The sequence below is a fragment of the Pagrus pagrus genome (assembly GCF_965226575.1).
Source record: "Pagrus pagrus genome assembly, chromosome: 6".
Lineage (NCBI taxonomy): Eukaryota > Metazoa > Chordata > Actinopteri > Spariformes > Sparidae > Pagrus > Pagrus pagrus.
Genome location: NC_140190.1, coordinates 27682642 through 27705475, shown reverse-complemented (window position 1 = coordinate 27705475; position 22834 = coordinate 27682642). Strand labels below are relative to the sequence as shown.

Below are 22834 nucleotides of genomic sequence, written 5' to 3'. Positions count from 1 at the left end.
GTTAATGATTAAGCAACTTAACTGATGGTTGATTGATGTGGTGGTGAGCTAGAATCTCTGACTCCTTGTACTGTCTGAAAATGTTGGTGGAGAAAGAGAAGAAGGTTTCTCCTTTCCTCACAGTAATCATGCAAAGATGTATTAAGTGAGATGTTTACTGTTGTAAAGTAAAAATATCATTATCTATAGTCAGGGATGTAATAGCTTGTTGATTAATGCCAATGACTCAACTGTTTCTTTGTTAGATTGTTGTCATTTAATTAATTCTTTTTGAGTACTTCCTGTTGTTGGCTGCATTTCCCTTACCATTCCCACTAAAATAGTGGCTCACCTCGCAATCTCATTATCAAAATATGATAGATATGGCAAGGTGATAAATCTGATAAATTATCACAAGTGACTTCACCTGAGGGAGAATGCTACTGTACATGTTGGAAATGAAAAAATGTGGACGTTAGAAATAAGTGAGGGTAAAGAAAGCTCACATGGACCATTTTGTGAAAGCTGTGAGCAAAGTGGAAAAGAATAGATCAGCGCCAGCGGACATGAAGAATCCTGAACATATTGTTTTCATTCCCTACACTGGAACATTGAGTTTATGCCGGGTGACGACAGAAAGGACACTGTTTGTGCAGAGTGTGAGTAGAACGCTTACGGCACTCTTGAGTCTTGTACATCAGGCCTACAATATCAGTAGGAGGGAAAAAGCAGAACTTTGTAGCTCTTGCTTCTTTGATAAATACTTCATTAAATGTTTAAAAATAAGGTATATACGTTCAGGTGAGAAAGTGATATCAATTTGTAAATCTGCAATAACCTAACAAACATGCCATCGTCCTTTAAGCCCAGCGTTAGGTGTGTTGCAGTTATGTAACAAACACTAAGAAAGCAGCAGCAGCAGATGGAGAGATGGAGCACATGAGAGGGTGAAACATAAAGGCAGTAACAGTTTACATGTGTGTGTCCCAGATCAGAGGTGAGTCTGTGTTGCAGTCAGTGACGTGGCCCGGATACATTCCTTTGTGTGTGCGTATGGGTGTGTGTATTGGACCAATGTCATATAACATTTGCAAATGATTGTAAGCATTTGCTTTAACCCTCTAAGTGCAGCAGGCAGGTAGGTTACACACAGAAAACTACCAGACAGTTATGCTGGAACTAAGCAAGAAATTATGAGATTAACGGTGAAACCTCTTTGTTTTGGTCTCCAGATGAATGAAATTAGAACATCAGTAGCTGATCAAAGTAATAATGTTTCTAATGTTAAACAGCGCTAAAGTCATTAAATCTTATGTATTTTTGATATTTAGAAATGTGGCTTACTCGTGCTGGTATAACCACACCTGATTTCTGCTTAGATTTAGATGACATAAAATGTGTTTGCATAACATTTTGCTGCTTAACGCTGCATGTCTGCTAAATAACCACAGTTGCTAGTGTGCTGCTTACTGTATATACCCAAGTGTCACGTCATGTCTGTGGTTAGGTGTACAGGAAGCGAGTGACAAGGCTGGTGACTAAACTGTGATGGACAAGGTGTTGATTTGTACCAGATAATGTGATTTAGACTTTAGGTTGTTTGGGATATTTTACCTTTTTTTGTGCTTGTATTAAGTGTTTCTGTATGGAGATTGTATTTCTTCTGGTTTGAATTCAGCACTGGGCCTAAAAATGTGTCTATGCAAGTTGTCTTGCTTTCATAAACACATATTTAAGTGATGAGAAAACTGTGCTGCTGGTTTTCACCAGCTACATATCTTATCTGGCTGGCTACTCAGAAATATGTGTTTGAATGGAAACATACAGTAGTAGAGCAAGAGGTTTTTACCATGTTCTCCCTCTTGGACTGTAAGTATTTGCAATTGTCTGTACTTGCATGATGTAACACTGGTGTAGTGTCTGGTGTTGTTTCTGTTCCCTTCAGTATCCTAACCTCTACTGCACCAGATACAATAATGGCACATAGAGACATTGCTTTACAAGCCCAACTATACAGTAACTGAAACCACATTGATAGAAGTACAAAATGTTGCAACAGGTGTATTTAAGTGTGGTGTAGAGAATATAAAATAAGGTCAGACTATTGATTATATCAGTTGTGCAAAGAAAAAATGAGAGGGATGTCTACTGTAGGGATGTACCTAGAATTGTAATGAAACTAACCTGTTGTCTCCATTTCCACATTTGTCCCTTACTTCTGCCCCACCCCTCTCCCTCTCCTCTCTTATATCCTCCCTTCCCTCAGGGCTTTGACCCCCCTCATCAGAGTGAGACGAGGACGGTTTATGTAGCAAACCGATTCCCCCAGCATGGCCACTACATACCGCAACGCTTTGCTGACAACCGAATCATCTCCTCAAAGGTACCAAATGTTGTTTGAGCCAGCATTGGGGGAAGCCATGCTGTAATCACAGCAGAATTTCATGTTAGTCAGTCAGAATGAGACTGTATGTCATTGTCTTTTACCATACAGGATATCATTTTACATAATCAAAGGAGGTAAAAGTTCTGGCCTTGAAAATGTTTTGAACTAATATTATGAATCTTCAGGTCTCAGGTCTGCCACAATTGCGTTCTTAAATTCTGTGTCATCACCACAAAAGCACTCTGTTCGGACTTTAACCAAAAGTGTAAAACATGACTATTGGAAGTACTGTTTATTGATTTATTTATTTGCAGTTTAGGTGGTTTAAATCACCCACAATAACTCCTAACTCATAAACTGATATATTGCAGTAGCTTGAAAAAAAATACAAATTAGAGCTGTAGTGTGGTTGGAGAAAGATAAAGAGTGAAGCATGATTTAATAACAGGATAAACTCAAAAAAAACAAGAGACCTTGTGTTGGTGAGATGATTAGTAGGGTGGCTGGAAGAGTGACTGGACTAAGGGATAATAATCCAAAGAGGCTCGTGCATGGCATGAGCAGTGATGGCTGTCATTGATTAGGCAGCTGATTAAATGATTGACAGTTGGCTTAAGTCGCCTGAGTCAGAATGAAATAGATTTTAAATTGTGCTTTTTAGCAATCAGAAATAACTGAAATCAAAACAAGGTTATTCTTAGTGGAGCTGTGTACTCACAGTTAAGTTTCAACTTAATGAGGCAAAAGCAGGTCTAGATGATGATGTACAGGAAGTGATGAACTGAAACTTAAGAGTGAAATAAAAACAGCCTCTTAAACAGCAGTCGTCTGGAGAATGTTGTACATCCTTTAGCAACTAGTTCAGGGTATTTGTTTTCTCAGAAATATGATAGTTTTACCAGCTTCGTGTATTTGTTAACATATATTTAACTGTTTCTTAAATGCAGTTACCTCAAGCATTCTAAGGGGTTTATTAAATATGGCCTTTTCAAACATGCAGATACCCTTCTCAAATAACCTCTTGTTGTTTTTTTTTCTTTCTTTTTCAGTACACAATTTGGAATTTTGTCCCGAAGAATCTGTTTGAGCAGTTCAGAAGGATAGCCAACTTCTATTTCCTCATTATCTTCCTTGTACAGGTAAAACTCATGAATTCACAAAATTGTTGTTTGCAGTTACATGTTCTCCTCAGTCAGATGGTGATGAGTCAAGTGTGACCTTTCCTGCCCTTAATACTAGCGCGTCTGTGTGGCTTCTTTCGCTTAACTGAATGACTCATCAACATCTAGATAGACAGGTCTGCCTGTGTATTAAAACATTACACCCACACATTAAGTACGTAAGTGTGTCTTTACAGCCAGCCTCTGGTGTGAGGCCTTCACTATGCATCCGTCAGTGTGTGCTGAAGTAGGATTTGGCTTTCAAATATTCAGGCTCCTCCTGATTTATTTGGGCCTGTGTAGTGAAGCCAAAGCAATTGAGTTGACTCTGTCTAGAAAGTCTCTCTTTTCACCCATTCAGCTTGTCAGTGAAGCTGAAGTCAGCTTTGTCTCAAATTACAGAAAAAAGGGGCCTCTTTTTATCTTGACATTCTGAACATGACATTCTCTTAGACGGTCAATTTAACCACTTTCAGGAAGCCTTAGATGGATTCTTAGATACCGGTTGTGAACTGTTATTTCCGTTGTCAAACATAGAAAAGTCTTGGTCTCATTGTGGTTCAGGGCTGCATGACACTGTATCAGGAAATACAATTCGGAATTTTTTGACAGATATTGCGATATGATTCATAATTAGTGTGAATGACCATTTTTCCATCACAAGTTGTCATATCCAAAAAATACATAAATAAATAATTGTTGATTGATCATTGTTTGTCAGTAAATTAATTAAAGGTAAAAAAAAAAAAATGTAAACATTTGTAGAGAAGAATGCAAAATATGTGTTATCCACTCTGAAGCTTCCAAACAAGATGAGATGTGACGGCTGCAGTATACATTGCTTTAGAAGCTTTTAATTTCCTTGTTGTGTGTGTACATTCAGTGTGAACTGACAGTTACCTCTGAGGGAAGTTGTAGATGTTTCCTGTTTGACACATCAGCCACTACTTCTCTCAGATGTCTTTCGGTAGCTTGTTTTCTCTCTGGCAGGGCACACCCATTCTTACTGAGTCTCTGATGTCATTTTTTTCTGCTACACTGACAGTTTGTAAAAATCTCTCCACCCCCACCTCTGTGTTTGTCTTTCCAGTTAATGATAGACACCCCAACTTCCCCAGTCACGAGTGGTCTGCCTCTCTTCTTTGTCATCACAGTAACTGCCATTAAACAGGTGAGAACAACAGCACATGCTTGCTTCCTCTTTGTTGAGCTGAAAAAGGGGAACTTACATACATGTTCGATAAAATGTTATGTGTCAACAACTTGTGATATTCAACTTGATTCAACTTTGTGCAGTATTCAGTTGAATTCAAATTGAATCAACCAACCCGAACCATTTCTGTAATTTTTTTCAGTCACAATGTTAAAAATATTAGGGCTGGTCTGAATGTCATTTATTAGCATTTGAAGCCTCTATTAAAGTGTTTGTTTTCATAATTTATGACATACAAATATAATAATAATAGTCACCCTAAAGAAAAAACTAAACCAGACTTGACATCAAGCGCCAAGTGATTGCAGATACATAAAATGCTTTTATTTTTCTAACAACTTACTATAATAGTTTAGAGTTGAAATGGATGTTTTATTATTATGGTTATATAAATGTGATTAATGGGGCTGTTAAATTGCTGCCAGACTGCTACAGGTGCATGCCTTCCTTTGTAAGTGGCAAACAATAGAGCAAACAGTTTTTTGGCAGCAGTGAAAATGTTTTATTAGAAATTATCAAGTCAAAGAAATATGCATTTAGGCAGAATGTTTTGTCAGATAAAAACATGTTGTGAATTTTGGAAATGATTACATCAACTTTTCAATTTTTTCAAAATGTTGACCTTTTAGACTTTACAATTCTCTGTAGTTACTGTAAATGTTTTGATCACGTGTGTCAGAAACAATCCTGCACAACCAATGGATTCCTACTCTAAAAATAGTTTAGTGTAGCCTGATGTTTATCTAACAGTTAACAGTTCAGAAAGCAAACAAACAAAAACAAAAATAGCTGCACAGCATTCAAGTGTCGAATCTGAATGGCATCATTATGAATGAAGCTTCAAACTGTTTGGTACAGCTCTATATAAATATCATGCTTTTTTCTTTAGCCAGTAATGTGCTTGTCATTGATGTTAAAAGGTGTTTTTGGAATAGTTTAAACAGCTAATAGTAACTTAAGGGGATGAATAATTGGTGATGCCAGAATTGCATCTCCACTGTTGATCAGTCATACTATATTCCACTGTGAAGTTGTATGTGATCAGTTAACGAATGAATTTCGTCACAGGGCTACGAGGATTGGCTGAGACACAAGGCGGACAACGAGGTGAATGGGGCTCCAGTGTTTGTGGTTCGCAGTGGAAGTCTGGTCCAGACAAGATCCAAGAACATCAGGGTGAGATGGGTGAACTTTATTATTCCAGTTCAAAGCTTCACTTTGTGTTTAAGAACAAGGCATTACTTCTGCCAAAACATTGTGTTTGCTAATGGGGGAAACCTGTACTTTGAAATACCTTTCTCAGCTCATAGCCAACAGCCATTACTAACATAAGCTTGGCTGTTAAATTCCTGGTGCTAGTGTTTTTCTATGGGGCTAGTCTGTATAGAAAGATAATATAAGATGAGGTTGTGACTGTAAAGAGAACTGTTTCACGTGTTAGGATTGCAGGAAACTGGGCATTCATCGTGTTCAACACCAAATGCGTTTGGAATGTTCCGTGAAAGATGCATTTGTTGCAGTAACACAACCCTCTACAAATGCTGCTGTTTTCTTGTTCTGTTGTAACAATGTTGTTATGTGTATGTTTGTAATATTGAATTGCATACAGTAATTACAGCCCACAGGTTAGTATGAACAAGTCTTGCTGTTACCCCTGTTGTCATTCCTGAGGCTTCTCAGAGACACTCTCTCTGAGGTCAGGCTTCTCAGAGACACTGTAACTACTGTGTCTGGAGCCACCGCAACACTACCTAAAGTTGTGTGTCCTTTAGTCAAACAGTAAATGAACCTCTCAAGCTTGTCAAGCACACTTGATATTGTTTACACAGTCACTGCCGGAGACTTGCGGCCCACAGGAGTGGGTCATTTTATTTAAAGTCCAACTGAAATTAAATAGCATTTTTTTGTCTTCTACAGTATACATATCTATTCAATAGAACTGTGTTCTCCTTTGACACATAATATGACACCAAAATGGAGAAAGTTTTATTCTATATTTTCTGAATTCATGATGGTGCCCCCTAGTTTGGCATTCGTTTGACAGAATACCATTCTGCTATCTGTCTACATAGATAGAAACCTTATTTTGATACAGCCAATCAAATCTTGCATAAAGCAGTTAAGTCAGCATTCTGTCACGGACTGAGCAGACATTCACACTGAGCCAGACAGCAGCCTGCTAAACAAGAGCCACAGACTTTGAACAATAACCCACATTAGCGTTCCTGTGTTCTCCTTCTTATCTAACTAACAAACATGAACACACGTCTTGTCCTGAGCCTTAGCTTGTTGAATTAGTCCCCAAACAAACATTCACCGGTGACCTGCTGACGTCAGTTTGCAGTTTGCAGTCTAGATAGCTACTGTCAATCAAACACCAACATGCCACTCTAGTCAGCTTAGAGGAAAAGAAATTAATGATAATTCCCAAAAGGGCTTGTTTCTTCCTTTTGATAATTACAAACCATGAAAATACATTGGGGAAAAAAAAGTATTGTTTTTTGACAACAAACAACTATTGAAAAATATCACAGTCACAATTAAATTTCACACCCTTGCCTTAAAGAGGTCATATTATGCTAATTTTCAGGTTCATGCTTTTGTTTGGGGGTCCTGGTAGAACAGGTTTACATACTTCAATTTTCAAAAAACACATTATTTTTCTCATATGGTGCATTGCTGCAGCATCCCTTTTCACACTGTATCTTGAATGCTCCGATTAGCTACGGAGTGAGACATCTCGCCTTTGTTCAGTCTTTGATGACAGTTGCACATGCTATTACTTAATGGGCAGTATGTAGCCAATCGGAGTAGGGCGGGTCATGCCAAGCAAGGTAGTGTGATCCAAAATAACGCAGCTACAGCAGTAGCAACTGTATGTCTGCTGACTGACTGGAGTGTACCTGTATATATTTTATAATAAATATAAAAATATCTATTTATATAACACCTTTTACATAGTGACGCACATAAGTTACGGAAGTAAACTCGGCTCGACTCCCAGCCTGGTGTTTCAGGCAGTGCAGGAGCAGTGTTTTCTGTGGGAGACAGTAACTCCCCTTGGCATGGACTTTTTCACTTTACAGACCTTTTACATGCACAAAAATGCTACATAACACAGTAATGGAAAGGCAAAACCCCAAAACTTACAATATGACCTCTTTAAAAAGTGTTACATCAAAACAATTAAACTGTTTGAATAAAACTTGAACAGCATTAATCTATGTGTGTGTATTTCTGCCTGTCCACCCAGGTGGGGGACATTGTTCGTGTGGCTAAAGATGAGACGTTTCCTGTTGACCTGGTGCTGCTGTCATCAGATCGTGCAGATGGCACCTGTCACATCACCACAGCCAGCCTTGATGGAGAGACCAACCTTAAGGTGAGTGTGTGTGTGAGTGTGTGTGTGAGTGTGTGTGTGAGTGTGTGTGTGAGTGTGTGTGTGAGAGAGTGTGTTGGCTTTAAGAGAGTGTGTGAGAGTATTTGTCATGTGTCTGATTGTGTGATGTGAATGTTAAACAGACAGACAAATATTAACCGGTTAAAACACCAACAACTATTTGAGTTAACAAGATAGCCACATGGCCACACCTAATTTTGCGATTTAAAACTGCACATGCCAACTGTTTTGTCTTAGAGGTGCCCTCTGGAGTGTAAACAAACAGAAGTTACATTCAGTAAAAAAAGTTTACAATCAGTGCTTTTCATCAAATACACTGTGTTTGACCTTACGGTCTGTCAGACCTGTGGTGGTGAAATGTGTTGGATAAAATCAATGCACTGGTCCGTCTTACCCTCAAATTAACACTACTCTGACATGCCGGGTTAATAGTTTAAGTGCAGCCTCCTCCCCTGCAGAGCTGTGGCAACTGACCAAACCAGTTGGTTTATAAATAGCAAGCTTCTTGTTCTGTAGATCTATTTGTTCACAGGTTTGTACCTTTTATATGAAAATGTCTTGCTTATAAACTATAAAAGTATTCTTGTCCAATTTTAAATTATGCTTCCCTTTCATTAGCATTCAACTGCATTTGTGTGGTGTGTATGTATGTTTGTAGACTCACTACTCTGTGGCGGAGACAGCAGTGTGTCAGTCAGTGTCCCAGCTGGAGTCTTTGCAGGCTGTGGTGGAGTGTCAACAACCGGAAGCTGATCTTTACAGGTAATTTGCACCTTTGTGTACACACAGGGTGAAGTCAAATACAATAAACTGAGGACACTCCCAGCCAAACACATATTAGAAAATTAGAAGTTGTAATCCTCATATAGGAATATTTTTGTGTCAATTATTCATCCAGTTATTTCTTGGGATCCCCTCAGAACCACTTCAAGTCTGAAGAATCCACTTTAAAAACTACTGTGATTAGTACATGATAGAATTGCCCTGCCAGAGATGTGTTATTAAATGTGTGATGCGGTGAGATTGCTTCATCACCTCTTCAACAACCCCTGTTCCTCGTGTCTGCCTGAGCTGACTACTTCAGGATCGATCAGTATATTTTTAGATCAGGCAGTTTGTTTCGGTGGCAGTTTTGTCCCTTCCCCCTCTCTTGGTTGCTGTCTCTCGCTCTTATCACTCACTGCTTGTAAATGTACTTAACTGACCCAGCTATCATCAGCTCTCTGCAGTAATCAGATTTTTTCACCATCATATCAACCAGAAATCCCTTAATCAAGTTAATGGATTAAGATAAATCTCATTAGAACTGCTTGAGGAGCCTGACTGTAGACTCTTCAGCAGGAATTTTGTGTGTTATTATATTGTCCATGTGCATGACAAACACCCAGATAGGGAAAGTGTCGCTGTGGCAGCACTGCAGCAGGATGAAAATGAAGATCTGTACTCGTCACAAAGCATCCTTGTTTTATAAATTATTTTATCGAAAGTCCAACCGAAACTGGAATTGATAGATCTTAATTAGGGCTGTCAACCGATTAAAATATTTAATCATGATTAATCACATGATTTTTCATAGTTAACTCGCGATTAATCACAAATTAATCGTACATTTTTTTATGTAAATGGATATTTTACATTTTTAATACTCATCATAATGGGAGTGGACAAATATGCTTGCTTTATGAAAATGTATGTTTATTATTATTGCAACAATCCAAAACAATGACAAATTCTGTCCAGAATATTCTCCTGAATAATGTCAAAGGTACTGCATACTCAAAAAATTGCAAGCTAGTGGTATTTGAGACTCGACGTACTCCGGTGGTAGCTTGGTTCACATAAATTCTAAATGCAAATAACTTTGCCACTCAAAAGACCCTTTTCTTTATCCATTTCTGCTCAACAAGCCTGATTTCCTCTGTGCATGTGAACTTCACTACTGTTTCTATCAGACCACTTAACTAAAATGCCTTTGGTGTTTTTCAGGTTTGTTGGTCGGATTACGGTGACTCAGGACGGAGAGGAGATAGTCAGGTGAGACCAGATTTATCCAGCTGCTTTGACTTATAAGTGTAATAGTAATTATAGTATGTGTGCTAGACGAGCAAAAGACACAGCTAAAGATAAATCCCCAATTAGATGGGCATTGGATACAGTGCCCACTGATCAGTGTAAGGGCTGGAACTAAGGTTGTTCCATCAGACAAAAAAAATGGGACATTAGTTGAGGGTGAAACATGAAAGTATGTCTGTGTGAATAGTTGTTTATGCAGCGTGCAGGCTATTAACGAGGTCATGTGCAGCTAAATGAAAATAATTGATTACATATACAAAAGACGTATGAGCTTCATAGACGATGTTGTTGAGTGTTTTAGTTTATATCAAGGTTCTACTTGTTTGTACCAAAATCCTATAGCAGCATTCTTTCTTTGTATTTATGTTGTTCCTGTTTGCTTTTATGTCAGACCGCTGGGCCCAGAGAATTTGCTGCTGCGAGGAGCCAGGTTGAAAAATACCAAAGAAATTTTTGGTGAGTATATACAGTTGGACTACAGAAAGGTCCTGCAATAAACAAAACCTCAATGTGAGAGGGAAGCACTGAGGGGGTTAAATATTTTTTTATAATGGGAAGTTTTCAGCTGAACTGAGAGAAAGAGAAAAAAATGCCTCTGAAAATGCATCCACTGGTTATTGTAGACATGATAAAGAGGTGACGGAGCCATCAAGCCATCTGTAACACAAGCCAAGCTCAGTGGACATTATGGGTTGGACAAACCACTTGTAATCATATGACTGAGTTCCAATTGTGGTAACTGAAGAGCTTAAAGGCTAAAAGGCTTTTAGAGCAATACCCTAATGCTTCACTAGATTGTCTGTGTATACTGTTAAAATTGTTTGTCATGGAGATCCAGGGCCATTGATCTGCTGTAGACTCATGGATATAATAATAATTTCATGTTCTCAAGAATTCCTGCACAAGTTATTCAGTAGTCTAATGGTCTAATCTCCCCTAAACCTGGTGTAATACTTTAAAGGTGAAATTTACAATATTTGCTAGATACCACGCTAGAGCATCAGCATCTCAGACCAAAACCCTCACATCTCACACCTCACATCTAACCTTTAACCAAATGTCCTGTTGCAGGTGTGGCTGTTTACACAGGAATGGAGTCCAAGATGGCTCTCAACTATAAGTGCAAGTCCCAGAAACGCTCTGCAGTAGAGAAGTGAGCACTTTGTGTTGTCTCTCACAAATATTGCATATTTTATTAATATATCAATATTAAATATTTGTGGTTTTATGGATATGCTTAGTTTAACATTCAACTTTATGATATTCTCCTGTATCAGGTCCATGAATACCTTCCTAATCATCTACCTGTGCATCCTGCTGTTCGAGGCCATCCTCAGCACGATTCTGAAGTATGCCTGGCAGGCTGAGGACAAGTGGGACGAGCCCTTCTACAACCAAAAGACTGACCAAGAGAGAAACAGCAGTCCGGTTAGTCAGCATGGCATTAAGCGTCAGAAGAATGCATTCGTCTTGATTTGATTTTCTAAGTAGTGCAGGCTATCAGCCCCAGAGATAACATTTTAGTCCACATTCCTTCCACTTCATCTCCTGGCCAGATATAAATGGACATTTTCTCTCTAATGCAGATATAAATTAATAGAGTGAGTTAGTGAAGATATAAAAATGAGCCCACACTTGAATACACATGTACACACTTACACAGTACTAAAAGGGTGCTGGTAGGGCAGTTTTAGTGTCTCTAGATTTTGTGACAAGGCATTAGAGAGGAAGTGCCTTTCACTGGGCCAGTCTGCCGGCCTATCAGCCTACCTGCCAACACCAATCAGTCAGAGAGAACAGCAGCCTCTATGTATTAGGATAGAGGGGGGGAAAAAAATCACAGTTGTACACTCACTCTCCTTCTCCCTGAAGACAGTGAGAGGAATACCAGCAACAAATTAGTGGCTGTGTTTATCAGTTTAGTGTAACGGGTGCTCCTGAAACCTGCTGGACCTGTTGCAGTGGGTAGCCTCTACCAGGAACTGCCTGTCTCCACACCACCGCTATTTCCTCGCTCCAGGTAGTGATCTACCAGTCCTTCAAAGTCTAAAAAATGTACTGAATTTATAGCCTACGGACAATAATTTTCAATATCAAAAAGGATAACTACTAAAAAGAATTGTATTTGAACTATTCCTTAATATGTACAGTATGTTTGTAGCGCTTCCTGCTTAGACTAATTTCTTAATTTCTTTATTTTATTTAGTGAATTGGTTGGATCAATTCTAGGTCTAACATGTCATAATCTTGCCCAACATCCTCTGTCTTTCAGCCTGTGGTCCTCTTTCACTCTCCTTTCCTGTCACATAAAGTAATTAACTCCTTAATGGGAATGAATTACCCTGCCCACTTTGATTTAGAAGGATCATCTGAAGCACTGACAGTCTGTGTGTGTCTTAGATGTATTAGGCAAATTTATTCTTTCTGAAAAGATTAGTTGCATAAAAAGGCTCAATGGAAACGGCACAATTTAACAAAATCTCCCGATAATTTGAAAATAATTTAGTTAATAACAAACATTAGATATGCAATTTCTTCAAATACAGTTATTATTTGACTGCTACAGTTTGCATTACAACATCTCCAATTGCCTTTCTGTATTTTTCACGTCAGATGAAACATGGCTGAGATTAAAGGTCCAGTGTGCACTTGAGTCATCGTCGTCCTTGTTGTGCCTTGCCCTCCTTGTTTGTTGCCCTCATTCTGATAAAATTTACTATAACCCTTCTTTAGATCTTGAAGTTCATCTCAGACTTCTTGGCATTTCTGGTCCTGTACAACTTCATCATTCCCATCTCGCTCTACGTTACTGTGGAGATGCAGAAGTTCCTGGGCTCCTTTTTCATTGGCTGGGATTTGGACCTTTACCATGAGGAGAGCGACCAGAAAGCTCAGGTCAACACCTCTGACCTTAATGAGGAGCTCGGGCAGGTATGGATCAGAAGTGCAGGAACACATACTGTAAATCTCTCAAGGTAGTTGAGATATATATATACGCTACATCTGTATCGTTTCTGTTTACCCAAAAAGTGTTTTTCAGTCAGATACAATATAGAATTTGTAATATAGTGTACATCATATTGATGTAAATATGAGTCTTTGATGAGTTAAAACAGAAAGAATTTACTCATAATTTAAGCGTTTGTATTTTGGTGGAAATTTACCACATAAATACATTTTCATTCTACAGTAGTAGGATGAAGGGGAACTTGAACTCTACATGATACTAAACTTTCGTGTGTGTTCCTGTCTGCTAGGTGGAGTATGTGTTCACAGATAAGACAGGTACGCTAACGGAAAATGAGATGCACTTCCGTGAGTGTTCAATTAACGGAACCAAGTATCGGGAAGTTAATGGCAAACTGGTACCCGAGGGAATGACTGACGATGCACCAGATGGTTCTACGCCTCACCTGGTAACTCGCATATATACGCATCACATTCATTTTCTTTTGGCAGACACATATTGTACATATACACTGTTTTCACTGCTGCTCAAACCAACACAACCCTAGCATATAGACAAATGATGTCAGCGATGACTTTTTACCTCAGGCCATTCATGTGATCAACAGTAGATAATTGGAGAGCCTACATTGCACATACTGTATGCTTGCACAAAACGTGTGCAAACATATAGTACGTGCAATGTAGGCTCTGTATACATGTGAACATCTGACTCTGAATCATATCTCATTTATGTTCACAATATCTTTAAAGAATGAGAATTGATGGTGTTTCTTCCTCTCTCATCCCCCCCTGTTGTCACTCCCTTTAGATTGGTGATGAATTGTTATTTCTCAAGGCGGTGGCGTTGTGTCACACGGTTCAGATCAGCTATGACCAGCCTGACTGCCTGGTTGGGGGAGGAGACCCATTCTCTCATGCCAACGGTTTCTCCTCCAGTCACATGGAATACTATGCCTCGTCACCGGATGAGAAAGCTTTAGTAGAGGCAGCAAAGAGGTAAGGTTACATTAGAGCCTCTTCAACAGACATTTCTTCCTCTGTTCATTTCAAATAGTGCATAGGTTGAAGGAGCAGCCAAGGTGCTCCAGCAGTCAGTAGTTACTTTCCATCACTGGTTATTGTATATTTTGACAGAAAGATTTTTATTTTTATTATAAATGTATGATGTAAAAAAAACGATCGATCCCTAGCTAAAGCAATACAGGCCCATTATGTACACCTTTTTGTACCAGAGTTCAAACCACAGTAGTCTTTCAATCTGGATGTATCTTCACTTCTTTGTCGGGGTGGCACAGATTGGTTTGACATATGGGAGAATTAGGGACCTTAATCTGTTGTCTCTGTTGTCTCTTTATCCAGCAGTGGTGGCCAAACTCAACAACTGCAAGCTGAATCTAGAGCCTAGAAATTCAGCAAAAGTTTAGGTTGAGAGAAGGAAATAATGAGTGTGAAAAAAGACCTTTATCCTCATGTGTGTTGCAGTGCTATACAGTATGTTCATAAGAGCTTGTGTTGTCACCAGATTGCGTGGTTGTGTGATTGTTTCAACTCAGGCAAGAAAACAAACTTGTGGTAGCTATTGGTTAGGTGTGATGGCTGTTTTTGTCTGTTCAGACTACTATAGATTTTAAAATCGAGTTTACCAAAACACGCTGGTCATAATGTATATGCCATGTCATGAGCATTGCACTGATGTGAATCCTGGCTGCTCTACTTGCTGTACTACCTGTTGGGACCGTGTCAGCTGCAAAGGGACTTTGAATACTTATGGAGGGAGGACTGCAGGCCAAGTACAAAATGGCACTTTTTCTTACGCACTTGTTCAATTTTATGTCACAGAAATATAACCCAGTCAACAATTTAATGTCCAGGGAGTGGTGGTGAACCCGTAAACAAATCTGTGTGACCAGATTCTAATCTACCAGTTTGATAAAGGGTAGCTAAAGATACTAAAGCAATAAACACCCTCCAGGCAAACAAGAAAACAATGAAGAATTGACCGTTTAGAAATGTGGCTGTGTAGTACCCTTTTTAAATTGTCAGATTGTGTTGTTTTACAAGACTTTCAGGATTCGTGATGCATGAAGTCAGTGATCCTGTCCAGTGCAGTTTTCACACCATCAAATTATATTAAGTCGAGCAGTGAGGGGGTGCACCCATGACCCAGTGCCTCCATGTTCCATTGAGCTGCAGACAGTGTATCTGTGTTGATAGATATATATATATATATATATATATATATATGTACATCAAAAGCAAACACAGTTGGAACCATAACCTCAATAATCTCTCATCAGTATAACACTTAGTTAATGTTACAGTACCATTTAAAACCTCAACCAATGCTGTACATTGATTGCTTAGGGGAAGTGTAATTAAAGGTAATTGTATTTCTGAAATGTGACACCATTGGTCAGATTGCACAAACATAGGGATTACATATATTGGTGCTGTGTTCTGGTGTTCAAAAAATGTTTTTGAATTGCTTGGTGTGATATACAGTGTAGTGGCTTCAGTATTGGATACAAGCAATTGTCACAGTATCACTTGTCCACAGCTGGTTTATACTGCATGAAAAGCTTCTCCTTCAGTTAATTAAATCCCTGCAGCCGTCTGAAGGCAGCTAGACAAGTGTGTCGACAAATCAGCAACACCATAGCACAGTGCCATTACGCACGGCCGTCCACTGAGTTTACCTGTGTCAATTTGCATGCAAATGACACCAGGCTGCTACTGAATAACAGATTAATACACATCAGACTGGTCTGTTACAGCTTGTGTTCCATTATGTATGCAGGATACATCAGATTGCAGCATTTCATCAATCATCATCCTCATCCTCTCAAACTTTTAATGACGCTTTTTATTCTTGGAATGCATAACAGTGCAAACATTTTTAGATATGATGTAACCATTTACAATGTGAAATACAATAGAATTAAAACTGAAATAGCCTGGGACTCAAAACTCCAGGTGGAAGGTCTAAATGTCCAGAAATCTAGTTTTAACTGCTTCCTTTTTCCCCCCTCAGGATCGGAGTAGCCTTCATTGGTATCAGTGGAGATACCATGGAGATCAAAACTTTCAGCAAGTCAGAGAGGTAAACCCTGTGCCTCTCTTAAATGACAAATACCCACTACAGCGTTTAAGCTACCTGTGAAAAAAGAAATGGTCAGGACAGACGGTCAGTGAGTCCAAAGTGAGTTAACATGAGTGTCCCTTCTTGCTTTGTCAGATACAAACTCCTCCATGTATTAGAGTTTGATGCCAACCGCAGGAGAATGAGCGTCATACTGCAGACTCCCTCAGGTAACTCCACCTTAAAGTTGCACTTGTTTTTTTCCCAAAACTACACCGTGCCCCTTGAAACCTGACAGTTTTTTTAGCATTATTGACTAAATGTTGACTGCAGGAAATAACAATGAAAGACAAATTGGTCAGATGGTCACACACAGGACTGGAGATCAAAACACACAAAAGGCAAATTATTAAAGTTAACAAAACAAGGTAGAAATGCAATCAAAATATATTAAAATAGTTTGACAGTAAATAGGTGTCTTTAGTTGATTCTTAATACAAATGTACAGAAGGTGTAAGTTTACCCTCTATGTTGTCTTCTTGTTGTTTTGACTTTAAAGGAGGCTATGTGCTGTTCACCAAGGGCGCAGAGTCGGCCATCTTGCCTTTCGCTACAGGTGGTGAGATAGAAAAGACGAGACTGCACGTTGATGAGTTTGCCTTGGTGAGAAAAACAGTTTATATTAATTTTTGAAATGTCTGTATTCTCTTTGTGTTGTTCAGCAGCTTGTACTGTTGCCACTATATGAGACATAGATTCAATGGGCGGATATGCTGATATGTTCCCTTCTCTTGATCAACAGCACATATGGTGGTCTTTTAGATTAAATGTACTTAATTTTATGGTGAGTCTGTTGAGTTAATATGATAATATCAGTGTTATACTCTTCCCCATACAAAGGACAAGCAGACAATCCCTTGAGACTCATTAAACATACTGAATATACCACACTTGCCACTTCATAGAATATTTTACAGGACCTTATAATGGAACCTTCAAAAATTCAACTCAGAATTGCCTCTTGATCTATATGTTCATAATTGTGTGTCTCTGTGTGTGTATGTCTAGCATTTCCTGGCAATGTCATGGTTACTTTTGGCCCTGTCGCTCTCTGTTCACATTAGGCTGTAAATTCTTCACCACAACAGCTATATGCACACACACAAACATAAACGCACACATTTCCAGCCCCCACATCACTTCATCGGACGTCAGTACCCAGAAATCAGTACTCTGGACTGGGTTGATTTGTGGTCGTCTACCCCTCAGGCTGGTTTGGTGATTTAAAGCCAAGCTTTGATGATTTGTTATTCTGTTCTTTTTCTCTGCTGACGTTCCTCTCCCTTTCCATCTCATCTCGGTTCCACATTTTCTTGACTTCCTCACATTTACTCCTTCTCTCTACACGCACTCATTTTATATCATTATAATTTTCTCTTACGTTCTTTCCAATGTTCTTTCTTCATGTCATTTTTTTTTCCTTTTATTCTGATTGGTTTCTCCGTTTTTTCCCTTTACCCCTCACCCACCCTCCTCCTCCCACTGTAGAAAGGTTTGCGGACCTTGGTGGTAGCATGTCGCCACTTCAGCCCGGAGGAGTACATTGAAGTGGACAGGCATCTGAATGCCGCCCGCACCGCGCTGCAGCAGAGGGAAGAGAGACTACAGGAGGCCTTCAGCTACATCGAGAGAGACCTGCAGCTGCTGGGAGCGACGGGGGTTGAGGACAAGTATGGAAGCTAACGATAATATATTGGTGTTATCCCTCCTGAAAAACAGTTCTCATTACATATGATAATTATGTTCATAATTAATAAGTCTTTCACGTCAAGAAGAAGTCTTTTCAGGTTAGCAGCACATTCCAAACAGAAAGCAGTGGCACAATGCAGTGATCGCTGTGTTAAGATATAAGATATCATCTTTGCTAAGCTCTAATATAGTTGTGAATATACAATGTACAGTGCATTAACTGATTCATACATAAGAAGAAATTCATTCGCAGTCAAGAGTTGCTGGCTTTTGAAAAGTGCAAAGGCGTGCATCGTGACTACTGGCATTAAATTAAAGCTACTGAATGGTATCGCTGATTGATTATAATCTGAAAGCCACTTCAGCTGCCCAGTGTGGATGATTCCGGTATATTGTATGATGGAAAATTTTTCTTAGTGCTATATCGTAGGCAACTGGACGTGTCTCAGTTTTTTGAAGATGTTTCACCTCTCACCCAAGAGGCTTCTTCAGTTCTGAACAGAGGTGAAATGTCTTCAAGAAACTGAAACACGTCCAGTTACCTGCAATACAGCACTTAGAATTACCATGACCTAGAAGACCTTCATCAAGATGGAAAATTATGTAACTCACATGTTTTATCACGTGTTGCCGCTAGCACTGAGTAAATTACATATAGTTAATGTTTGGATAAAACATATGTTTCATTTCTGCTTGGTTAGCTTTAACAACATTAACATGTTATGTGTTACTAGATTCAGATTTAATTTCCTCCTGTGTGTTTTTAGCCACTCTAGCGTCAAGGATGTATGGATGGCAATGTCAGTCTGACATATGTTCAGTTCACCACCTCAGTCCAGACTGAAATGTGACTGATAGGATGGATAGTCATGACATTTGATAGACATTCATGGTCCCTGGAGGATTAGCCTGCTGACTTTGATGATCTCTTAAGTTTTCTGTCAACACCACCAGCAGGTTGACCATTTTTTGTTTAGAAATGTCTTGACAGCTATTGGTTAGTCAATGTCTAAATTAATTAGGTCATCCACTGACTTTTAATCTAGGGCCATTATCAGTTTAAAACTTCCATTTGTCCAATACTTTGGTTCATGATAAAACCTGTAAAACCAATGACATTCCCATCAGTCTCAGCTGCACTTAATTTTTAGTGCTTATTAGCAAAGGCTAGCATGCTCACACGTTCAACTAAGATGGGGAACATGGGAAACATATCTGCTAAACATCAGCATGGAAGTATTGTCATTGTTAGAATATTAGCACGTTGATAGTAGCATTTAGTTTCAAGTGCTGCTGTGGCTAGGCATAGCCTCGCAGTGCCACTAGCGTGGCTGTAAACTTTCATGTAAAAATTTAGCTTTTTGACCACGCATATAAAGATGACAGTTGCTCCAAGCTGGAGAAGTAAAGAATTAGATAAGCAAACTAAAGATTATAATGTTCTAGTAGATAAGTGTGAAAGCTTTATGAGTTTAAAATAAGGCATTATAAAACAGTGAGAACCAACGGCCAAAGACAGACCGATAACACAACAGGCAGGGGAATCTCCAACAAACACACAATGTATAGTCAGCAGAAGATGGAGACGTCACCTCACTGAGCCTCTCTGGAAATGAATGTTGATATGTGATTGCATGCGCTCACCATCTGCTCCTCGCATAAGCCCCTCGCTTCTCTCACGCCGTTTATCTCTGTGCTGCCTCTCTCTTTTCTCTTTGCTGCTCCGTTTCTGTATCTGGAATGAATTCCTCCTCAGGCACACATGGTCACAATCAAAGGATCTCCTCCATTATGGAAGACGAGACTAAAATCTCCCTGTGTTCTGAGACTAATATGAATAGCCTAATGCTGATAGGCACGGAATATTAGATCATATTCATTGTCTATTAATCTCTTTAAAAATAACAACTGGCAGAAGTAGGATAAATATTCTAACAAAAAAAGATCAGTGCTGCGCAATTTGAGAGGCAGTTCACCCTTCTCTCATCAGACATGGATAGCAAAGATAACCATAGACACCAGGATCATTTAGTTTCATGTGTTGTTGTTGAAGCATTCACATTACGACTAGCTATTTGTCTAACCATAATGTATGAGCTTCAAGAAATGTGGAGTTATTGTCAAAAGTTGTATTGAATTATGGACACTGTTGTTTACCAGCAAGCCTCCAGGGCCCAACCACATTACACCACATTACGCCCACAGCATTAAGACTTCAGGCTCAAATGCCAGCTAGATTCATCACCTCACACAAACAAGTCTAAGACATGATTTTCTCTAGGTTTATGTTAACTTGGGATTTGCCCTAATGTAGTTATACATAGGAATCATTGGAAAGTTTGAACACAGAGTACATGTAACATGATTACACTGTATATATTCTCTCTCTCCCTTGTCTCTCCCAGACTCCAAGACAAAGTCCAGGAGACCATTGAGGCTCTGCGGCTGGCAGGGATCAAAGTATGGGTGCTGACAGGGGACAAACATGAGACAGCAGTCAGCGTCAGTCTGTCCTGTGGCCACTTCCACAGAACCATGAACATCTTGGAGCTTCTGCAGCAACGTTCAGATAACGAGTGTGCTGAGCAGCTCCGCATACTGGCCAGGAGGTGAGTACTTGTGTGATCCTACTTTAGACTGTAGAATATTCACAGTGTAGATCTTAAAATCAATCCTGAGTCATTGTATTCTGATACCTTTGGAGTGATTTAACTATTAAATTAAGAGTTTGGCTTTAACTGGATACCAGTTGTTTGTTTAATGTATTGTTCTTACTGTCTGCATCAGTGTAAACTTTCTGGATCTCAACTTGCTCTCATGTTTTATTTTAAAAAATATATTAATTCATTCAGAAATTAGCCTCAAAATGCTGCAATTTAATGAGAAACAGCATAAAAATCTGAATAAGCTGACTTGATTGGTTAAAGGTACACTATGCAGTTTTGGGGAACAAATTTTAATCAGTAGAGAAAGATTGATTTTTGATTTTTATTTATTTTTTATTCCTAAACAAAGTAAATAAACAAACTGTTTGTTTTTGTGACTGAATAAACTGACCTTAAAGGACAACACATTTTCATACTGTTTTACCTGGTATATGTTGCCGGATTCTGCCACTTTTCTAGCTTCAGACAGTGTTTTGAGGACCTTATTTTCCTCAGAGAACACTGAGTTTGTATTATTAGCTCATTAACATTGTAAATATTACAATTTTGAGTCAGATTTTCCTCTCCAAAGCAACATAATGCTTTGGTTACTCTGATGAAGGCTGTGGGCAAGCTATAGTGATTAAAGGTTTTTTTGTATATAATTTTGTATATAATTGGGTCCTACAACATGCAATCAACAAAACAAAGCCTGAGGCTTTCAGAGCTAAAAAGTCCTCCAAAGAGATAAATCTTTAAAACACAAACTCACCATTAAAGTCCATTAGTCCTGCAACTTGGCAAAGTGGATCTGTGGCCAGACGGAGGCAAGATAAACTCTTTGAACAGGGTGTGGCTGGGGTTCTTTTTCTGACTCTTTCTCTGCATTTTTTCTCCAGGATAAAGGAGGATCATGTCATACAGCACGGGTTAGTCGTGGACGGGGCCAGTCTGTCCTTAGCATTGAGGGAACACGAGAAGCTCTTCATGGAAGTGTGTAAAAACTGTTCAGCTGTGCTGTGCTGCCGCATGGCCCCACTGCAGAAAGCAAAGGTACCAGGCCTCTGCTATACACACACACGCACACACACACGCACACACACCAAAATACATTATCCTTATGTTTAAAATTACTTCTTTTATGGTCTCAATCAGAGACGCCGTCTTCAGAAATCTTCAGAAAACTTAAACTCCCCAATGTTTATATCACTTTGTTTGTTCCAGGTGGTTCGCCTTTTAAAAACATCTCCAGAGAAACCCATCACACTAGCGATTGGGGATGGAGCCAATGATGTCAGTATGATACAGGAAGCTCACGTGGGCATAGGTAAACACTCACCACATGTACAAAATATGCTGTCTAAGTCTTTAATTGTATTATGCAGTGTGTCCTCCAATGTGTGTGTGTGTGTGTGTGTGTGTGTGTGTCTCCAGGTATCATGGGGAAGGAGGGTCGTCAGGCCGTGAGAAACAGTGACTATGCAATTGCCAGGTTTAAGTTCCTGGCTAAACTTCTGCTGGTCCACGGTCACTTCTACTACATTCGAATAGCTACACTTGTACAGTACTTTTTCTACAAGGTAAGACTTGGATATAATCGCAAATTGTCAACTTTAGCTGCACAAGCTTTTATGAATTGCTATAAAAATCATAATGTACTCACTCACCTTAATATCAGAAGTTAAATGTAGGGGTGCACCGATACCGATACTGGCATCTGGTATCGGGCCGATACTGCGCTCATACGTATACTCGTACTCGTACTCGCAAAAATTCACTGATACCACGCACCGATACCACTTTATTGCATTAGGCCTTACATTGCATGAAACTGAAAACCGCGATCAGAGGGCAGCTTGTCAGTGTCTAGGGGGAGATGTCGAACCGGAATCAGCCTGGTTAGGAGAAAGTTGAACTGGCGACATAGGAAAGCAAGCGTCATGTCAGCAGTGTGGACCTTTTTCAAGATAAGGGACGACGACAGAAGCAAGGCAGACTGCAAGCTGTTCGCTGCTAAGGTGTCGAGGGGAGGAAAGGAGAATATGATCTTTTAATACCAGTAATTTGATAAAACATCTGAAGACGCATCATTAAGCTCAGTATACGGAGTTTGCTAACGAATATGGACTCCATGATACTCTCGTGGCTCACCAATGGACACTGCTGGAGAAGGCGCTAAC

The 22834-nt window shown here is 39.3% G+C and overlaps 1 protein-coding gene across 4 annotated transcripts in view; it reads left to right on the top strand.

Moving 5' to 3' along the window:
* The window catches only part of atp11b (ATPase phospholipid transporting 11B), a 60632-nt gene that overhangs the window by 5144 nt on the left and 32654 nt on the right, over positions 1–22834 (top strand). For all 4 annotated transcript variants that reach the window (XR_014622710.1, XR_014622711.1, XR_014622712.1 and 1 more), the window contains exons 2-22: positions 2246–2362; positions 3415–3504; positions 4616–4696; positions 5807–5914; positions 7992–8120; positions 8797–8900; positions 10125–10172; positions 10603–10667; positions 11283–11364; positions 11489–11639; positions 12945–13142; positions 13469–13627; positions 13990–14177; positions 16213–16281; positions 16417–16490; positions 16820–16923; positions 17809–17990; positions 20415–20618; positions 21554–21707; positions 21879–21981; positions 22089–22234. Coding sequence is in view for 1 of the 4 variants with exons in the window: in XM_084354347.1 (XP_084210473.1) it covers positions 2246–2362; positions 3415–3504; positions 4616–4696; positions 5807–5914; positions 7992–8120; positions 8797–8900; positions 10125–10172; positions 10603–10667; positions 11283–11364; positions 11489–11639; positions 12945–13142; positions 13469–13627; positions 13990–14177; positions 16213–16281; positions 16417–16490; positions 16820–16923; positions 17809–17990; positions 20415–20618; positions 21554–21707; positions 21879–21981; positions 22089–22234 (2556 nt within the window). In the remaining 3 variants the exon portion in view is untranslated. The remainder of the gene's footprint in view (positions 1–2245; positions 2363–3414; positions 3505–4615; positions 4697–5806; positions 5915–7991; positions 8121–8796; positions 8901–10124; positions 10173–10602; positions 10668–11282; positions 11365–11488; positions 11640–12944; positions 13143–13468; positions 13628–13989; positions 14178–16212; positions 16282–16416; positions 16491–16819; positions 16924–17808; positions 17991–20414; positions 20619–21553; positions 21708–21878; positions 21982–22088; positions 22235–22834) is intronic.